At 50.0% G+C, this 17,440-nt stretch overlaps 1 protein-coding gene across 1 annotated transcript; it reads left to right on the forward strand.

The window, feature by feature from the left end:
• Positions 1–800: 800 nt before the first annotated feature.
• Igfbp5 (insulin like growth factor binding protein 5) lies at positions 801–17,440 on the forward strand. The gene is made up of 4 exons (XM_057761912.1): positions 801–1,912; positions 11,411–11,640; positions 12,246–12,365; positions 12,998–17,440. Exons 1-4 carry the CDS (start codon positions 1,579–1,581, stop codon positions 13,127–13,129), a joined length of 816 nt encoding a protein of 271 aa, XP_057617895.1. The 5' UTR covers positions 801–1,578; the 3' UTR covers positions 13,130–17,440.

The following is a 17,440-nucleotide window of genomic DNA, read 5'->3' on the forward strand; positions in this document are numbered from 1 at the left end:
GTCTCAGTCACTGCTCCCAACAAAGCTGGGTGGGTACCCCTTCTTGACAGTGCATGTAACACACACACACAGAGAGAGAGAGAGAGAGAGAGAGAGAGAGAGAGAGAGAGAGAGAGAGAGAGAGAGAGAGAGAGATGAGCTTCCCTGGACAGCTATATAGGTGAAGGAAAATGGCCACTAAATGTAACTAAAATCAGTACTCCACCAAAGTTCTTACCTTAATCCTTTTTTCAGACTTTTGATGAGGGAGGGATCTACCCCCACCACTCCTTCCCCCTCTTTTTAAATTCATCTCAATGCCCCTCACCGGCTAGTGTTCACTACCTGTCCCCCAAACAACGCACAAACCTTCAGTGGTCACTTAAAACGCTTTTTTTCCTACAGGTTGGAAAGGACTTCTTGGGAGGGTACACATGGCTAATAAGAAAACGGGCGTCCTAACAGCCAGTGTCCAGGCTAGTTGTGGGTGAACCCAGCCACTCCATTGTATTCAGACAGCTCAGGAAGATTACTATTGCCTGTTCCTTCCTCCACCTTCTCCCTGCTCTCTGAAGCTCCAGTCTGTCCCCCAAGCCCCGTTCGTGCATTCCGTGGGGCGGAGGGCACTGTTCAGGGAGCGAGGGGAGCCTCCGTGTGTCTAGAAGGCCTCTCCCCACCCCCACCCCGTGTGAGTTTTGCTGCAAAGCTCCTTGGCATCCTTGCATGGGTTGGGTGTTGGGGAGCTCAGATTGCAGCTACAACTGGCTGGCAGCCAGGGGCCGTCTATTTAAAAGCGCCTGCTCGACCAGAGCCCGCAGTCTCTTTGGAAACTTCTGCCGGGGGTAAAAAGAGCTAGCAAAGAGCTGCAAAGCTGTTTGGGCTTTTTCCCTTTTTTTGTTTCTTTTCGTTATCCCCCCCTCCTCGGTCTGCACCCTTCTCCGGGCTTCACGCAGATCCTGCGGGTTCCGAAGAGGTGGTGGTAGAGTGGGAGACCAGAGGTGTTAGGGTCCAGGTTTGGTGAGGTTTGGGTTTTTGCTCGTTTTTTTTTTTTCCTCTCTCTTGATTTCAACATTTTCCCCCATCTTCTTGGCAGCCGCCGACGCCTCTTACCTGTTCTGCGGCGCGGCGCAGCTGGCAGCGGAGGCTTGGTGAGAAGTGGGGGTGCGTTTTAGATTTTAAGCAACAAGAAAAAAAAATAAGCCAAATCCATTTTTTCTTCATCACTCCCATTTCCACAGCCTCCAAGCTCATATTTTCTGTTGCTTTGGGGTGAGCAATTCTGTGCCACCCCCGCCCCTGTAATTCTGACCTGATCTCGCCTAGGGGTTTCCTCGGTCTCCGCTCACTCTGCGTGCACCTGGCGCGCCTCTTTTTTTTTCACCCCCAACCTGTTGCAAGTCTTTAATCCTTGCAATTGTGACTTGCGTGCAGGCACCTGAATCCTCCTTGCCTCGTATTTTGCAAGTGTTTGGGGGAGGGCACCTGCTCTACCTGCAAGAGATTTGGAAAAAAAAAAATCTCCAGGAGCCCTCTTGGCCCCTTTCTCTACGCACTCTCGCTCTCCTGCCCCGCCCCGAGGTAAAGCGAGACTCGGAGAAAATGGTGCTCAGCGCGGTCCTCCTGCTGCTGGCCGCCTATGCCGGCCCGGCTCAAGGCCTGGGCTCTTTCGTGCACTGTGAACCCTGCGACGAGAAAGCTCTGTCCATGTGTCCCCCCAGTCCTCTGGGCTGCGAGCTGGTCAAGGAGCCCGGCTGCGGCTGCTGCATGACTTGCGCCCTGGCAGAGGGGCAGTCGTGTGGCGTCTACACTGAACGCTGTGCCCAAGATTTGCGCTGCCTCCCCCGGCAGGATGAGGAGAAGCCGCTGCACGCCTTGCTGCATGGCCGCGGGGTTTGCCTCAGCGAAAAGAGCTATAGCGAGCAAACCAAGATAGGTGAGAGATTCCGGGGTACCAGTTGCAAGGCACACGGGTGGAGAGTGGGTGGGGGGATTTGGACGGGTGGGGACCCGGGACGGGTTGGGACCCACGCGCTTTGCGCAGCAAGTGGTTTAGATCATGGGTAACTCCTGGGAATAGATGGGGTGGGTCTTTGCACCTCGGACTTGTAGCGCTGGCAGATTTTGCTATCCTAGGTGTCTGTCTAACCCAGCCTCTTGCAGTTTGCGCTCGATCTCAGCCTCCACCCCAGCCCGACCCTCCCCCACTCCTAACTCGTGGCAATCCTGACTCCGAGCTCCTATTGAATCTCAAAGTCCAAATCCCGTGCATCCACTCTGAAAAAGAACAGGTTAAATGACCAGCCGTCTCCACCCCACCCCCATACTTTTCTCCCTAAACTTTAAAAAAATCTTTTTGTTAAAAGGTCTTTTTAATTGGGGCCTAAAGATGAATTACCCATCTTTGGAGCTAATTCTACCTTGATCCTTCCAAGCCCCATTCCCCATCCCATTGCATCTAGATTTATCTGTTCGTCCATTCTTACTCGGTCAGGGATGCACTCGTGAACACACACACACACTACATCTGGGTAACTCATGCCTTTTGGGTAGAGATGTTGAGCCTCACCCACATGTACACTTGCTGTTTTTGAATTGATATGATTGATTATGATCAATGACAAAACACCTTAGACTGTAAACCGTGTCTCTTTTTTCCTCCCAGGAAGAGAATGACCGCTACAGAAGTGCTGGGGCGGGGTGTGGGGTAGAGGGTGAAAAGAGCTTGGTGTTCTGTGTTGAATATTCGTCCCTGAACCTAATGATTTTTCCCCCTTGTGAATTCAGATTTTACCTAAAATAATAAAGTGGAAATAGGTTTGAGAGGTAATGGGAGGTGTGGGGTGAAGTTGTCCTCAAGATCCCAGTGGATGCTTGCCCTCTTCATCCTTCCCTCCCTTTCTCCCCACTCCACTCCACCCTAGCATCCCACCCCACCCCCACCCCCACCAATCACTTAAACCCGACTGAAAGTGAGTGTGGCTAAATGCACGAGGGGCCCTGGAAACGCAGAATGCAAAATTCAAGGGGCGAAGAGAGACAGAAAGACCGTGCTCAGGGAGTCACCACTGCGTTTGCCCCGCCCCTTCTTGCCCCGCCTCCAAGTTCTGTGCGCCCAGAGTCTATGATTTAAATGATTGACAGAGCTTCTTGTTCAATCAGAACAGTTCTGCCTCAAGCTAGGTTTCTTTGGGGAGTTATCTGATCATATATATACACACATATGTACGTATATAAACATATGTGCATTTGTATTACTTGATCAGCGATGCACAAAATCTGGGCTCGGAGAGATGAACAGTTATTGACTTTCTCCTAGAGGAATTACAATTTAGCTAAATGTTTATTTGGTGCAGTACAATGAAAACAAAAGCCTTCTCACCGCCTGCCGTCCTCCCTGATTCACAAGCACTCCAACGTGAAGAGTTTTGTAATCTTTTTTAATTTTTTTAAAATGCAAAGTAAGGACCTAAGGACTGAGCTCAGCATCTCTCCCTGGGAAGTGCAGGTTTTGGCTGTCCCAAGAAATTGCATCATGAGAGGGAGGTGGAAGTACAAACCGCGGAAGCCCTAGAGACAGATTTTTCCGGGTTATTTTTTATTACATTCCTGCCCGCCGAAACGGTAGGAATCCATTACCTGGCTTGGAGACAAGAGCTGTGGCTAGCAAGCCCATCACAGCCTAAGTGCGCAAGTTATGACTACGCAGTAGCCCGGCCCCACTTTTATTTGCCCAGCCACGTGACTGATAGGGAGTAGTTGGGCTAGATGTGTGCGCACGCGCGAGCGCAAATGCTAGCCCAGCAGAGAGGCAGCATCCAACTTCCCAAGCCAACGCAGTGCATGAGCCTGCGTGCACGCGCGCTTACACACACACACACACACACACACACACAGAGTCACGACGTTTCTCTCCGACCCCAGCCCGCCTCAGACAGGTGCCTAGCGAGCTGCGGTTGCGCCTTGGCTGCTATCCACAGGGGCGAAGGTTGATGCTTTCCTCCCGGATGGGAACCAGCTCTCGGAAGATCATTCAACCCGAGAGCCATTAGTTGATTCCTAAAACCCTAAAGATGACGTCATTCTTAAGGAGAAGAAAATGGGTAGTGAAGAGAGGAGGGTGTCCTCCGGGTCCTTTAGAAGAAATTCCTTCTCCCTAGGCTCCCTCCCCCACCATCGAAATCTGAGTAGTGTGAGCTTGGTGAAAGCTATATTATACATATAATGTATTTTTATTTGGTATGCAACCAAAAGTACATATTATATATTCATATATTATTTACATTATGTAACACCTCCAGTGCAGTGTGTTTCTAGAATGAGAAGTGAGGAGCGGAGGAGAATGAGGTGGCAGGCAGCCAAAGCTTCGGGAGAGGGAGGCGTGTGCAGGCAGGCGGAGACTAGCGGTTTGCTGGGTGCGTTGCTTGGCAACTGAAGAGGGCGTGGCCTAGAGATCGCCCTCTGCTAAGAGCTCCCCTGGCCAGAGAGATATAGAAACAGAGGGCAGTGTGCGTGAGGCTAAAGGGACTAGGGAGACAAGAGTTTCTAGGGCCAAGGGAAATAAATAAAAGTGAGTTTCAGTGGGTCAAGGAAGGTCCAAGCTTTTCTGAGAGCAGCGTCTAGAACCGGTCTCTGGATTTGGTGGTGGGAGCCCAGCACACTGGAGGGTCTGGATAGTGTCTCCTGGGCTCCTAGAGACTTGAAATCTGAGATGCAGGGAGCAGAGGATTGTGACTATCAATCCTGTCATTGAGAAATAAGGCAAAGAGAAACCTAAACCGTGCTTCTGGCAAAGAAAGGGGAGGGGGCATCGCCCAAATGAAAATGAAGTCAGCTTTTGCTACTTTGGCCTGGCTTCGGCGCCAACCCTGGTCCAAATGCCACGCTGAAGTCAATCCAGAGTAAGGCTTTTTGGCCAGATCCATGTCTGGGTTGACCAAGATCATGGAAAATTGAGGGAGCCAGATTCCTGTTCCACAGCACACCCTCCCTTTGAAGCAAGTCTGTGAGAGCTGGCCTCGCTGAGGCCAACCAGAACGGAGGGAGAGCTGGGAACCGTGCTGAACTTGACATTGCTTGCCTTTGCCCCATCTTTCTGCTGTGTCAGCAGGGCCTGGAGCAGCCAACACAGCTGGCCCAGGGAGGCTCCTTTTCTTTCCAAGTCCCTTTTTTTGTTTTGCCTTCAATATCCTCCTCTCCCCTGCCCCCTCTCCCATTCCCCAAACTTTGAGGCATCTCCTGTGAGTAGGGAGTTGTGGTTCTCAGCCTTTAAGCAAGCAGATAGGCCTGCAGCTGCACCCTCCAGCCAGAGGTCACTGGAGGGTTAGAGCGGAGGACATGGAAGCAAGAATCCCTTGTGTTCTCCGTCCTGGTCTCTTAATTAAGGGAAGAGGAGAAAGATGGAAGGGGGATTTACCAAAGGATTTTCACTTTGTACAGTCGGCGCCGATAACCTTAAGGTAGTTAATGGGGAGAAAAAGCAAAATTGAAAGAAGGCATTATGACCCTCCAGAGCCACCATACTCAGAAGCTGGAAAAGCTGTATATGACCAAGTATGAACAAGGGACACCCCCTCCAGACGGGGGGATGGTTACCAGGAGCCACAAACAGGCGAGTAGAAGGGGTTTTATTCAGCTGTGGTTTGCACTTTCACCAGTTAGGCAAAAGCAGCAATTCTCAAGGGCTGTCCTTAAATTCCAAGCCAGGCAGGCTGTTCAGGGCCGTAAGACTGGCCACATGTCTGCAGAAGGAAAGCAGCAGCTAACCAAAGAAGCCAATAGAGATGTCTGCTTCCCTCCCCAGCCATGATTTCTATGCTTTCCTGCCCGGCCATGTATCCTGTCTCCTAGCATCTCTCCAGGAATTATCTGGATATTGGCCAAAGAACATTAACACTGGAAGAAGCCCACAGCTACCATCTTGGCCAAGGCCCTCACTTTATAAATAAGGACTCTGGGACCCGAAACAGGAAGCCCCTTGCCCAAGACAAGATCTTTGGTGGCCAGGACTTGAACTCGGCTCCTCCCTAGGAGTTGTGGCACTCTTACTATTTCTGGCTTGTTCAGTCATCACTAGGGCTCTTGCCTAGGCCTGGTCTAACCTGCAGCCCAGACCTTAGGCCAGCATTGGCGAATACTACCCTCCAATGGTAGGTGTTCTGAAAGTAAAAGAAAACCCCTCCACTTGGGGGCGCTCTATTTTGTGGGCTGGAGAAGCAGTGGAGTGACCCAAAAGTAGGGTCTCTAATACCTTCTTGCTCTCAGGGTTTCTTCTGCCCCTTTTTCAGGCCAGGTTTGGTCAGAGGAAGTGAGTAAGTCGGGTTTTGAAGGAATGGTATTCGGCACAGCCTCCAGGTCTGTGGGCCAAACCTCATTTCCTGAATACAAGGAGCTCTTCTGATGTGGCAGGCAGGTCCTTGCCGCCCTGTGGCTGCCTGAGCTGCCTGTCTCTCTGGAGAACACAGCACCTCAGTGGTCTACTGCCCATGGTAACCTGGGCTGTGATAAACAGGCCCGTGGTAACCATGGCACAGGTCTTTCTGGGACTGGCAAGCAGGATCCGAGGTAGGATGCCAGCGGGGCAGGGGGTGGTGGTAACAGAAGTTACTATAGGATTTCTACATCAGAAAGAGAAAGGATCATCCACCAAAGACGCTGATAAAGAAAAACTCACAAGCCAGGTATGTCCAGGTGGCTCAGCAGGCCAGCCTTTGGCTGAGAGGTTACAGCTGGGGGTTGAGGTTAATCTGAGGCTATGCCAAGATGCATCCCCACCTGTCCAAAGGCTGAGGCTTTGGGGTTGCTGGGGAGGCAGGCAAATGACACTAGCCTATCTTCCCAGTAGGACTCACCCGCTGAGCCTTTAGGCTCCACCAAATAGGTTATCTTACACTTAGTCCTCAGCCTAAACTGTCAGATAGACAGCCTTTCCCTGACAAATCCTAGGCCCTGGGGGAATGTCACTCGGAACAGGGCCTTGTATGATCTCTGCCCGTTTGTGAATTTATACAGGCTACAGTTACTTGAACTCTAAATTGTAGCATTAGGGCTGTGGCAGCTCTCTATTCCCCTCTACAGGTGTGTCATCTTCAGGAGTCTTTAGAATAGCACATCCAACTGAAATCCAATACAAGCCACATACGTAATGTTTAATTTTCCAGTGGCCACACTTTTTATTATTTTTTTTAAGAGTGGAATTTATTGAGTGAAAGGTAAAGGAGGAGAGAGAGAAAGAGAGGAAGGGGAGGGAAAAAAAGCCTAGCATCCAAAATTTTTAAAGGTTAAAATGAAACAGAGGAAATTAATATTTCAGCAGAGCATACCCAAATATTATCATCTCAACATGTACCCAAATAATGATAAGGAAATCATCAATACCTTTTTATATACTATCACTGAAATCCATGGCATCTTTTTATATTTAGAATATAAAACCTCAATTTAGACACTGTTTCAGTGTCATTATATATGTGTGTGTATATATAATGTGTTAATGTGTATAATATATATATACTATACACATATATGTAGATATATATACAAAGATGTATTTATTTGGGTCATAAGGTTTATGGTATGTCATTCCAAATATACTTAAAACATTTCCAGTGAGCAAACTGTTTCAGAATTTAAGGTTAAGCTGTTTGAAATTAAATGAACCCTGCAGGCCCTCCTCCCCCTTAGGATACAGTTGTCTGCATTTGTTTTCCTCTTGGAAGTTCAGTTTCTTATTCTGATTGTTAAAATCTCTGGACACAGCCTGTATTACTGACCACAGTGGAAAAGAAAACGGTGTCTTCGGGGATCTTCCAGAGAGAGCTTGGGGCCAGGCAGCTGCTGCCATGGGCCAGAACTCTGTCCAGAATCCCCCCTCCCCTTCTCTGTATGCAAATGCGCTCACACGGTGCAACTGAGCTAATTAGCCTCCACCTGCAGCTGGGAAGCAGTCAGACTTGGGGAGACCAAAACACGTCTAACATTTTGGGGGACAATGTGCCGCCGGTTTCTGGCTCTCCCACAAGCCTCGCGTTGCCGCAGAGAGCAGGAGGCTGCCTATTGGCTGAGAAACAAGACGAGGCAAGAGGGGGAGGAGGGCAGAGCGTGTAGCCTATTTTTGTCACTATCCAGGCACTCACTGCTCAGTGTCCTGGGCCAGTGCTATCTAGTAGAACTCACCTCGATGATGAAAGTGTTCTGTATCTGCACGGTCCAGCACAGTAGCAGCCGGCGGGCGGCTGTGGGGCACTGGAAATGTGAAGAGAACAACCGAGGCCCTCTGGGTATTTGTTCCTTTAAATAGCCACTCTGGCTCCCGGATTGCACAGTCTGGGTCAAACAGAAGCCTCAGTCACACTGCCCGGCTCCTCACACTGCCCAGCAGCAAGGTAATCATGCTCTGAGGCAGGGGCATGACTGCCATGGCCTCCCACGGCAATCTTAAACTATAGATTGCCCCAGTTCTATTACAGAAGTGCCTCTAGCCTCCAAATCTCTTTGCCTTGGAGGCAGATTCATTCACTCCTTTGTTGACTAGTATCCAAGGAAAGAGAGAGCTAAAGTCAAAGCGTGCTCCCTTAAGACGCCAGGTTTTACGGCCCACACAGGGAGCTAGCGTGAGAGTCCCAGGAAGCCCAGAACGTGTCTCCATATATTGGTGAAGTGTCAGATGCCTGCAAGAAAGCATCCGCTGCTGGGGTGTGGTCTTAGAAAAGTTGGGTGTGTTCATGACAGTGCTCTGTGAAATTCTGCCCTTCCTGGTATACCTCTGCAACCTTAAAACCAGGCCTGCTCCCAGAGAGATACTCTGTGTTTGCTGGGATGTGGTGAACAGCAGAGTGTCTGGGTGTGCGTGCGTTCGTGCATGCGTGCATGTGTTGCCAGAGGGAGAGGCTGATGTACCCACCACCCAGCCCCTCCCCGGGGTACCACAGTGATGGGAAGGGGAGGCTGAAGAGGTGAACTCAGTGTGACAAAGCTGGCCAGAAGGACATAGGGCTAGAGCCACAGCAGACTCAGAACAGACCCCAGGGTAAACACTGGGATAGCATAAAAACTGGCCAGCACAAACCCTTTCTTAATTGTTGGAACAGATCGTGAAATTAAAAGTTCTGCTTCTGTGACTTCTGGGAAGGGGACCCTGAGCACCCCACACTTCTCATTCTCTGCAGAAACCTTTTCTAGTGGCGTGGGGGGGGGGGGAGGAGCTGGACTGTGCTTCTCTTCTCTGCATCACCTTCCAGTCAGATTGAGAAACTGTGGGACACACAAACGAGTCTTGCCCCCGCTGTCCTCCACTCCGGCACAGTTCTCCCTTGTCTATGCCCCGACCTTTTCAGTGCATGCTGGGGACACACAAAGAGGGAGAAGGGATTGATGAGTCTCAAACAAGCAGGAAGGAGAGACACCCGAGGGCTAAATTTTCAAATTGCATAGTCCATGCAAATGCGCAGTTCATGCAAATACGCACAAGTGGGAGGGGTTCTCGGTCTCCTGCGCCACCTACTGGCCATTTGGAAATATAACCCTGCTTGTTTCTGAAAGCCATGGTAGTTTCCTGGAAACTTTCTCTTGTACCCCACCTCAATCCCTTCAGCAACCTCAGTCTATTTTCTCTCAGTGAAGCGACCCATGGCCTCTCTTTCTTTTTTTTTAATTTAAAATCCAAACCTTCCCAAAATAAAATCCTCTTTATTATTCGGCCACAAGGCAACTGAGCCAGGTGCTGGCATTCCCGTTCAACTTCAACGCCTGCTTGCCAGCCCTTTAATCTTTCTGACTCTGCCCTGGTCTGCCTCCAAGTTCCCGCTGTCTCTCTGGAGTCTACAGGTGACCACAAGACTCTGATTAACATCTTTGCTACTCGATTCTCTCACTACCTAAGTAATAGGTTTCCAGCTTTCGTGTGGTGAAGTGGCACCAAAACGTGGGAGACACATCCAAATTTAAGCCTGCTCTTCAAAAGCCAGAAGCCTGAAAATTGGAGGAGTGTAAGCACCCTCAGGAGCCCAGAGTTAATGAGGCCCAGAGTTTGCAAAAGTCCTTTAAAGCCCTTAAGGAAAGATCTCCCCTTCTATTTTTCCATCTGCTCAGAGACTACAGACTGGACACACCTCCTCCTGTCCCCAAGTTCCACAAGAAAATTGACTTCATCCCAAAATATCCTCTTTTAATCCCCAGAATGCTAAACTCCACCTTGGGCAGTCCGCCTGGGATTAGCGATCCCAACAGGTCCTCATACAGTAGGGTCAGACACTGAGGAAGGGGGGCGGGCTGAGAAGGGGAGGGTCTGAAATCCCCACGCTGAACCTGATTGGGGAGAGCCTGCCCTGCACTGTCGTGTACTCCCGGCCCTTCATCTTCCTTTCCAGTAGCGGTTTCTCTTCCTCTCCCAACCCAATGAAATCCTCTAGATCAATGGGAAAAAAAAAATTCTAGCGGCTTCCTCCTAGTGATTTCCTAGCAGAAATCGATGCCTGGTTCGTTAGGCTTGACGAACCCAAGAGGAACCTAGTCTTGGGAGTTTGGGGTCACCTGCTCTCTGACAGTCTCCAGATGCCTCCCCTTGCTCACACCAGAGCTTCCTTTGGGCTGGGAATTGGAGACATCCAACAGTGTCTTCTCCAAAACCCAAAACTCTTCTTTTCTTACAAATTTCCCCTCATCCCAAATTCCTTGGATTCTTTCCCCCTTCTCTTTCATATCCGAGATACCTAGCTGTAACCATTTCTGGGTATCTGAGGGAGAGAGAGTTATGGGTTTTCCTTCACCCTATTTTATTTTGGGGGCTATCCTGAAGACTTTTTTTTCCCTTCCTTCTGAGTATCTAAATAGCAAAGGTGATGGAATCTGAGCCCCCATCCCTTTCTGATCCTACATCTGGTCTTGTGGGTCACCCTAAACACACCACCTGGGGACTGCAATCTAAGGTCTTCCCACTCATAACCTATTGAGGTTGCAAGGTCAGGGAGCTCAGAGGGAAATGGTGGGCACCAATGAGGAAAGAACTTACTGGAAATATGTACTGAGATGGCCCAGGCAGGCAACATTCACAGAATAACAAACACGTGAGCAAAGTCCTACTTCTTTTTTCTAAAGGTCATAAGTCAGCTAAGTATAGACTCTGTCACCAAGTCGCTCCTATATATAGCTGGTGTGGCCCCAGCCAGCTGTCGGCCCCTCACAGTGAGCTGAGTAATGCCCAGCCTCCCGGGGCCCAGAGCAGGGCACGGAGCCAGCTGGGAGCTAGTGTGGAGGGAGGAGGCTTCTGAGTTCCACATACTTTGTACCTCTCCAGGGCCCATATTTCTGCCTCTCCTGTCTCCCAGTTCTCAGCATGGTCTCCACCCTCTGCTGCTCTCAAACGTCCAAACGTCCTGGCTTCTAGACTCTGCTCTCTGGCCTCAGAAACTGATTCTTTCACTCCATCCCCCTACAGTGAGAGACTCTCGAGAGCATGAGGAACCAACCACCTCCGAGATGGCTGAAGAGACCTACTCCTCCAAGGTCTTCCGGCCCAAACACACTCGCATATCCGAGCTGAAGGCCGAGGCTGTGAAGAAGGACCGCAGGAAGAAGCTGACCCAGTCCAAGTTTGTGGGAGGCGCAGAGAACACTGCCCACTCCAGAGTCGTCCCTGCGCCTGAGATGAGACAGGAATCTGAGCAAGTGAGTCTTAGGGATTCTCTCCTCCCTGCCCTGGCCACCACCACAAGCTGGTCACGCCTGCACCTTACTTGAACATATATGGCCACAGAGGGTACACAGGCTAGACCAATCAAAAAACATAATGTGGTCATGGTGGCTCAACTGAGGGTTTGGGAGGATGCTTTTGAGAACTTGAGTTTATTTATCCAGACTGAGGGCTGATCCAAGTCAGCGGAAACAGAAACAACTCTTCAAAGAAAGTACCTAGTATAACAGTGAATACACACAGAGTAACGACCCCTAGAGCTATGGCCAGTCCCAGATAGAGACTGAACACTATCCTAGCATGTCTGCAGAGTACAGCCTGTGTCTTCATTACTTGGAAGGGTAAAGAAGTTGAAGGTGAGTGACCTGCAAGATAAACGGGAAAGAAGAGCCCTGTGCTGGGCTACACACAGGCTTACTGTACAACCAAGTCACCAGCAGGTGAGGAAGAAGAAATAGCTTTAATAGCTTCTGGTGGAGGTGATAGCTTTTCTCCCGGAGTCCCTTTGGATGCCACCCGTGATCCATAGGTCTGCACACCTGAGTGGTTTCCACTCGAGTCATCCCTCCTGTCTTCGCAGGGGCCCTGCCGCAGACACATGGAAGCTTCCCTGCAGGAGCTCAAAGCCAGTCCACGCATGGTGCCCCGTGCTGTGTACCTGCCCAACTGTGACCGCAAAGGATTCTACAAGAGAAAGCAGGTAGGTGCCCCTGTACCAGGCTTCCAGACCTCACCTCTGGCGTTTCTGATTGGCCAGTCTGAAGTGAACGCCAAGCCCTTTCCATTTCTGATTGGATGACCTTGACAAACCTAGAGGGGAAGGGGACCCCTAATCTAAGTGAAGTTACAAGCTAGCTCTCCTTGGGCGTATCTTGGTCCTGTCACTTCTAGCTGTGACCCCTTGCCTCATTTATTTAGCTGTGCAGACTACCAGTGCCCATCACCGTGATGGGGAGGAAGAAGGGATACATCCTGACAAAGTTCTTAGAAGAATTCCTGTCACGTGACCCTTCTTAAACTGCGTCTGGTATGCAATAGAGCCACAGAGCAATGTTTCCTGTTTGAACGGCTAGGGTCCTCTCTTGATGATACCTGGAGAGTGTGAGGTTGGTGGTCCCCAAGTAGATGACAAACAGGAGATGGCAGGACCAACTCCAGGGCAGAGTGCGCGAAGTAACAATTTCTCGGGGTTCTCCCACGCGGTGGGTACACCAAAACCTCAAGAGTTGGCTAAGCGTGTACCCCTTTCAATTCTCAAGTGTAGGAACACAGTTAGACAAGAAGGGGGCCTCAGGGTACAGCTAGCTCACTGCCGGCTGCCTCTCTCCCCAGTGCAAGCCTTCCCGTGGCCGCAAACGTGGCATCTGCTGGTGCGTGGACAAGTACGGGATGAAGCTGCCGGGCATGGAGTACGTGGATGGGGACTTCCAGTGCCACTCCTTCGACAGCAGTAACGTTGAGTGACGCGTCCCCTCCCGTCCTCCCCCTTTCCTACCCCCCAGCCCCAGCTCCAGCCAGCGCCTCCCTCCACCCCAGGACGCCACTCATTTCATCTCATTTAGGGGAAATATATACTCATATATATTTGAGGAAACTGAGGACCTCGGAATCTCTAGCAAGGGCTAAGGAGACACTCCACACACCAACTCCAAAAATGTATTTCTTTTTGAAACAAGTTGATTGTCAGAGAAGGGAAGACGAGAAAAAAGCAGGAGGGATCGAGAGTTGGAAAGAATGCATTGGTGTAGAAAAGAGCGAGTGACAGATAGGGTTACAGAGAGAAAACGAGAAACAGTGAGAGAGAAAGGGCACTACAATCAGGCTGGATCTGCCCTTCACTTCCAGACCTACTCAGAAGAAGTCAGAGAGAGGCAGGGACACTCAAAAGTGTGGCATTCAGTGACACCCAGGATTGATTGGTATGAGGGAGAAAAGGAACAACAAAATATATCAGTGCCTCTCTCTCGGGTCTATGGCTTCCTCCAGCCAGCTATGGGGATGGGTAGACCCTGTCCCTCCTCTTCTCTTACCAGTGCAAGGTGGTTTCACCCCCAAATTCATAAGCACTGAAATGCATTCCATCAATCTGACAACAAAGGAAATTGAGTGATTGCCGACAGGTCTTTCCCCAAGCGGATGAGTGAACTCAATATGTGTACAAATTTTACTCTTGATGGAGATATTTTTTTAGAAGTCAGTACCTGCCTCTGACACTGGAAAGACTTGATTTCCCAGGGTGACAGCAAGCATTCAGAAACTTGTGGCTTCAGCCCTTGACTTCACTAAACTCAAAGCTGGCCCAGCAGCCTCTGTGGAGGAGGATGATAGGCGGAGAAAACAAGGGGGCTTGTGCTTCCCTGCAAGGCTCCATGTAGACATATATAGGCATATAAATCTATTTTCTTTATGTTTTTCTCCCTCTTCTTTTCTTTCAAAGTTTTGCATTACCTCTTCAAAGTAGTTTCTTTAGGGCACTGGAGATCTTCCTCATTCTGGGAAAATCCATATTCAACTAACACAAGCCAGAACTGTAGCTTTGCCTGCTTCTGGGTCCCCATGAGCTACAAATTTGGCTCTTTTATGGGACACTGTGTCAGATCTTCTCATGATTCCCAACCAGTGTTTAAATGGATCCACCAAGCTGGAGAGCTGCCGGCACCCAATGGTGCATCAAATATGCATCCCGAGTCATCCCGTCTCAACCTTGCCACCCTCAGGAAGTAACTGACAGGCACCATGATACATAAAGCCACCAGATCCCCCTTTCCCGCACTGGCCTGCCCAGGCCTTTCCTTCTACCTGCTCAGAACTATATTTTGAAAGCCCCCCTCAGATGCCAGGCTGACAGATCAGAAAGAAACTGACCTGAGAGGTGGCCGAGGATGAGGCAATGGGGTGGGGTTGGGGCGTCCACAGAGAGCTAGAAGATGGAGCAGAGACTGGAGGAACAGGAAAGTGATGGAAAGAGGGAACTACCAATGGACTTTCTCTTGGCTTCTCCCGCCTAATAAACCTTCCGGAATTTGAGATGAAAATGGGGGAAGAGGGTTTGGGTTCTGAGGCAGAAGAGAACTCAGCTGAATCACAGAGCCCAGACGGTGGGGAGTTGAGGCAGGCTCTAGACTTGAGAAGCACGGATGGAGATGAGGATCAATAGCCTGACTGAGACTTGAAGGGCAAAAGGATGTGCCTCCAACACCACAACTTCAGGTCAACTTCAGCCCACAGGAAGGGACTGAGACTGAAGAATCTTCTGAGCACCCCGTCGACTCTGCCCCGGCAACACATCCTCTCTGAGGTGGAGGGTGGCATAAAGCCGTCGGGCATAGATCTTCACTCATGGCTGTTGTCATTTGCCCGCCAGATTGTGATCCAAGAAAGATTCCATTGTCCGCTGACTTCTTAGGATTGTCCTCGAAGACTGAAGACAGACTGCCAGGAGAGGGGACAAGGACATTGGTACAGGAGGCCCCTATTTTTGCTGTGGACACAACTCTTTGCTCTTTCTTGATAGCATGGCACAGCAGAGGCCCCCTCTAGTGCCGAACTTGGAGCAACAAAAAGGGGCAGCAAAGAAATAAAACGACGTCGTCTCATGGGAAACAGACGGCTACGGAGCTTGGGGTTGTCTCCTATCGCCTGGACAGGACGGTTGGCTGGGAATGGAAGAGGTAGTTGATCTTCATAAGACAAAGGGCCTGATGGGGATGGCAATACAAGGACTTATCAGACCTTCAGGGCCAGTGAACCCATCTCCCCGCACAATGTCCCCAGCCCCTATTTCACACTTGAGTATGTCCTAGGCCAGTATCCTAACCCTTCTCCATGATGCTCTTCTTTCTGCCTTTATTCTCCGGATCTTGAGCAGTCATATGACTGGGACTTGCAAAGCAAATACTGGGGTACCCCTGCCCCTAAGAAAAGACTGAGCCAGGAACTGCCTACTCACCTTCCCCTCCCTGAGAGGGGGGTGTTCTCTTCACCCCACTACTTGCTGGACCTTGTATGAGCCTCTGCCCTTTCCATGGGCTCTTCGCAGTGAGAAGCGGATGGAGGACGATGTACAGACACTTTGGCCTTCCCCAGTTCAGCCTTGCCAGTCTTGGGAGTCTCTATACTGCTTATAGGGAGAGCCATGTGTACACAATTAATCACTCCCAGTGGAAGCTTGCCTTTAACAGACAGATGGAACTAAACTTTCCAAATGGGAGGACTGGCTGAACCCAGGAGAGAAAGAAATGGGGCCACGGAGAGAGGAGCGTCGACCTTCTCCACACCACAGGGAGAGGAGAGAAGGCAGGCCTGCAATAATCCCACCATGCCCTGAGAAAGAAGCTCCTTGGCTCCAGGCTAGCCCGTGGCTCCACTCAGAGCCTCTAATTTGGGTTGTCCACAGTCACAGGTCTAAGTGTTGCCGTCTCTACCCCTGCTCTCCCTTGGAAGGCTTCTTCCCCTCTCTTTTGACAAATGCCTCACTCAAGCAGCGAGAAAGATAGCTCTCTTCCCCCAACTCCTGCCAGGTTAGGTGAAAGAGGCCTAGCCAAGATCGACTCTCCACCCCAGACCATCTTGCCCATCCAGAACAAAGCAGGGAACCTGGGGAAGAGAAGACGCTATGTTTCTCTGACAGCCAGGCCTAGACAGACAAGGCCTGGGAACATCTACCCCACAGGAGGAGAGGAGACCTTCTGTGGTCACTCCTCCTCTCCCTCCAAGATCCTCTTCCTCCCACCATCTATCTCCATGGTAACACCCTTACCACCAAGCTCCTTAGAAGATCAGGTTGCTATGGCAACCTCCAAACCTCCTGCCCCTCCCAGGCAGGAATAGCAGTCCTTCCGCTCACTTAGACCCCTAGAGGGCTTTGATGGCTACCACAGCTTGAGAGGAGTGAGCCAAGGAGAAGAGACCCTTCTAGCCTTCTGGCTTTCAAGAGAAAGATGGCAGGAGAAGAGAGCAAGGCTTTTAGCACCCGCAGCCTAGGGGGTTGAACTGTCTTTGTTTTCAAACCACTAAAGTGCAAGGATTCTTGCACCGTTCCTACTCCGCCTCCTTTTCCCTTTTAGGTTTTTGTCTCTTTCAACATACTTTCTTGGTTTTCTAATGGAGTATAGGCGTCAGCCACTTCCCAGACTCTGGCCTCCTCTTTTAAGTCTTTCTGAATGGGGGAAAGAAGGGTGGAGGGTTGGAGGGGGAGGGGTCCCTAGCCGCCCTGCATCCATCCACCCCACTTCTCTGGTCCCTAGGCGCCAGCCTGGGCCCCATCTCCAGCACCATCACCGTCACACAGTAGTAGCCTGTCACCGGATAGCACAGTTCAGACAAGACTCCTTCAGATTCCGAGACGTCTACAGGTTGTTTTGGGGTTTTTTTTGTTTTCATTTTTTTTTTTTACAACAGCAATAACCACAGCACATATAGGTCTTTGTAGTATTCTGTTCAGACACCATAGCTCTGATCTCTCTTCCTTTTTGTTTTCAACTTTAAAAAAAAAATGCTTATACTTTTTACTGGTGAAACGGATGAAAAAAAATAATAAAGCAACAAACCAGTTTGTGACAAGCAGAACATGGAGAGAAATCCCCCATGTGGGAGGGCTCGTCTCCTGTCTAGCGTATTGTACTTAAGGAAATAAAAAGAGAAAAACTCGGAAGATCTCACATTTTATTGCGAAGTGAAGATCGCTGTATTCTATTTATTCAACTTATAATTTATGTTACTCCTTGATCTTTGTCTTTTGTCTTGACAAAGCATTTATTTAATAAAGTTATGCAT

This window comes from Chionomys nivalis, chromosome 2, assembly GCF_950005125.1.
Source record: "Chionomys nivalis chromosome 2, mChiNiv1.1, whole genome shotgun sequence".
Taxonomy (NCBI): Eukaryota; Metazoa; Chordata; class Mammalia; order Rodentia; family Cricetidae; genus Chionomys; species Chionomys nivalis.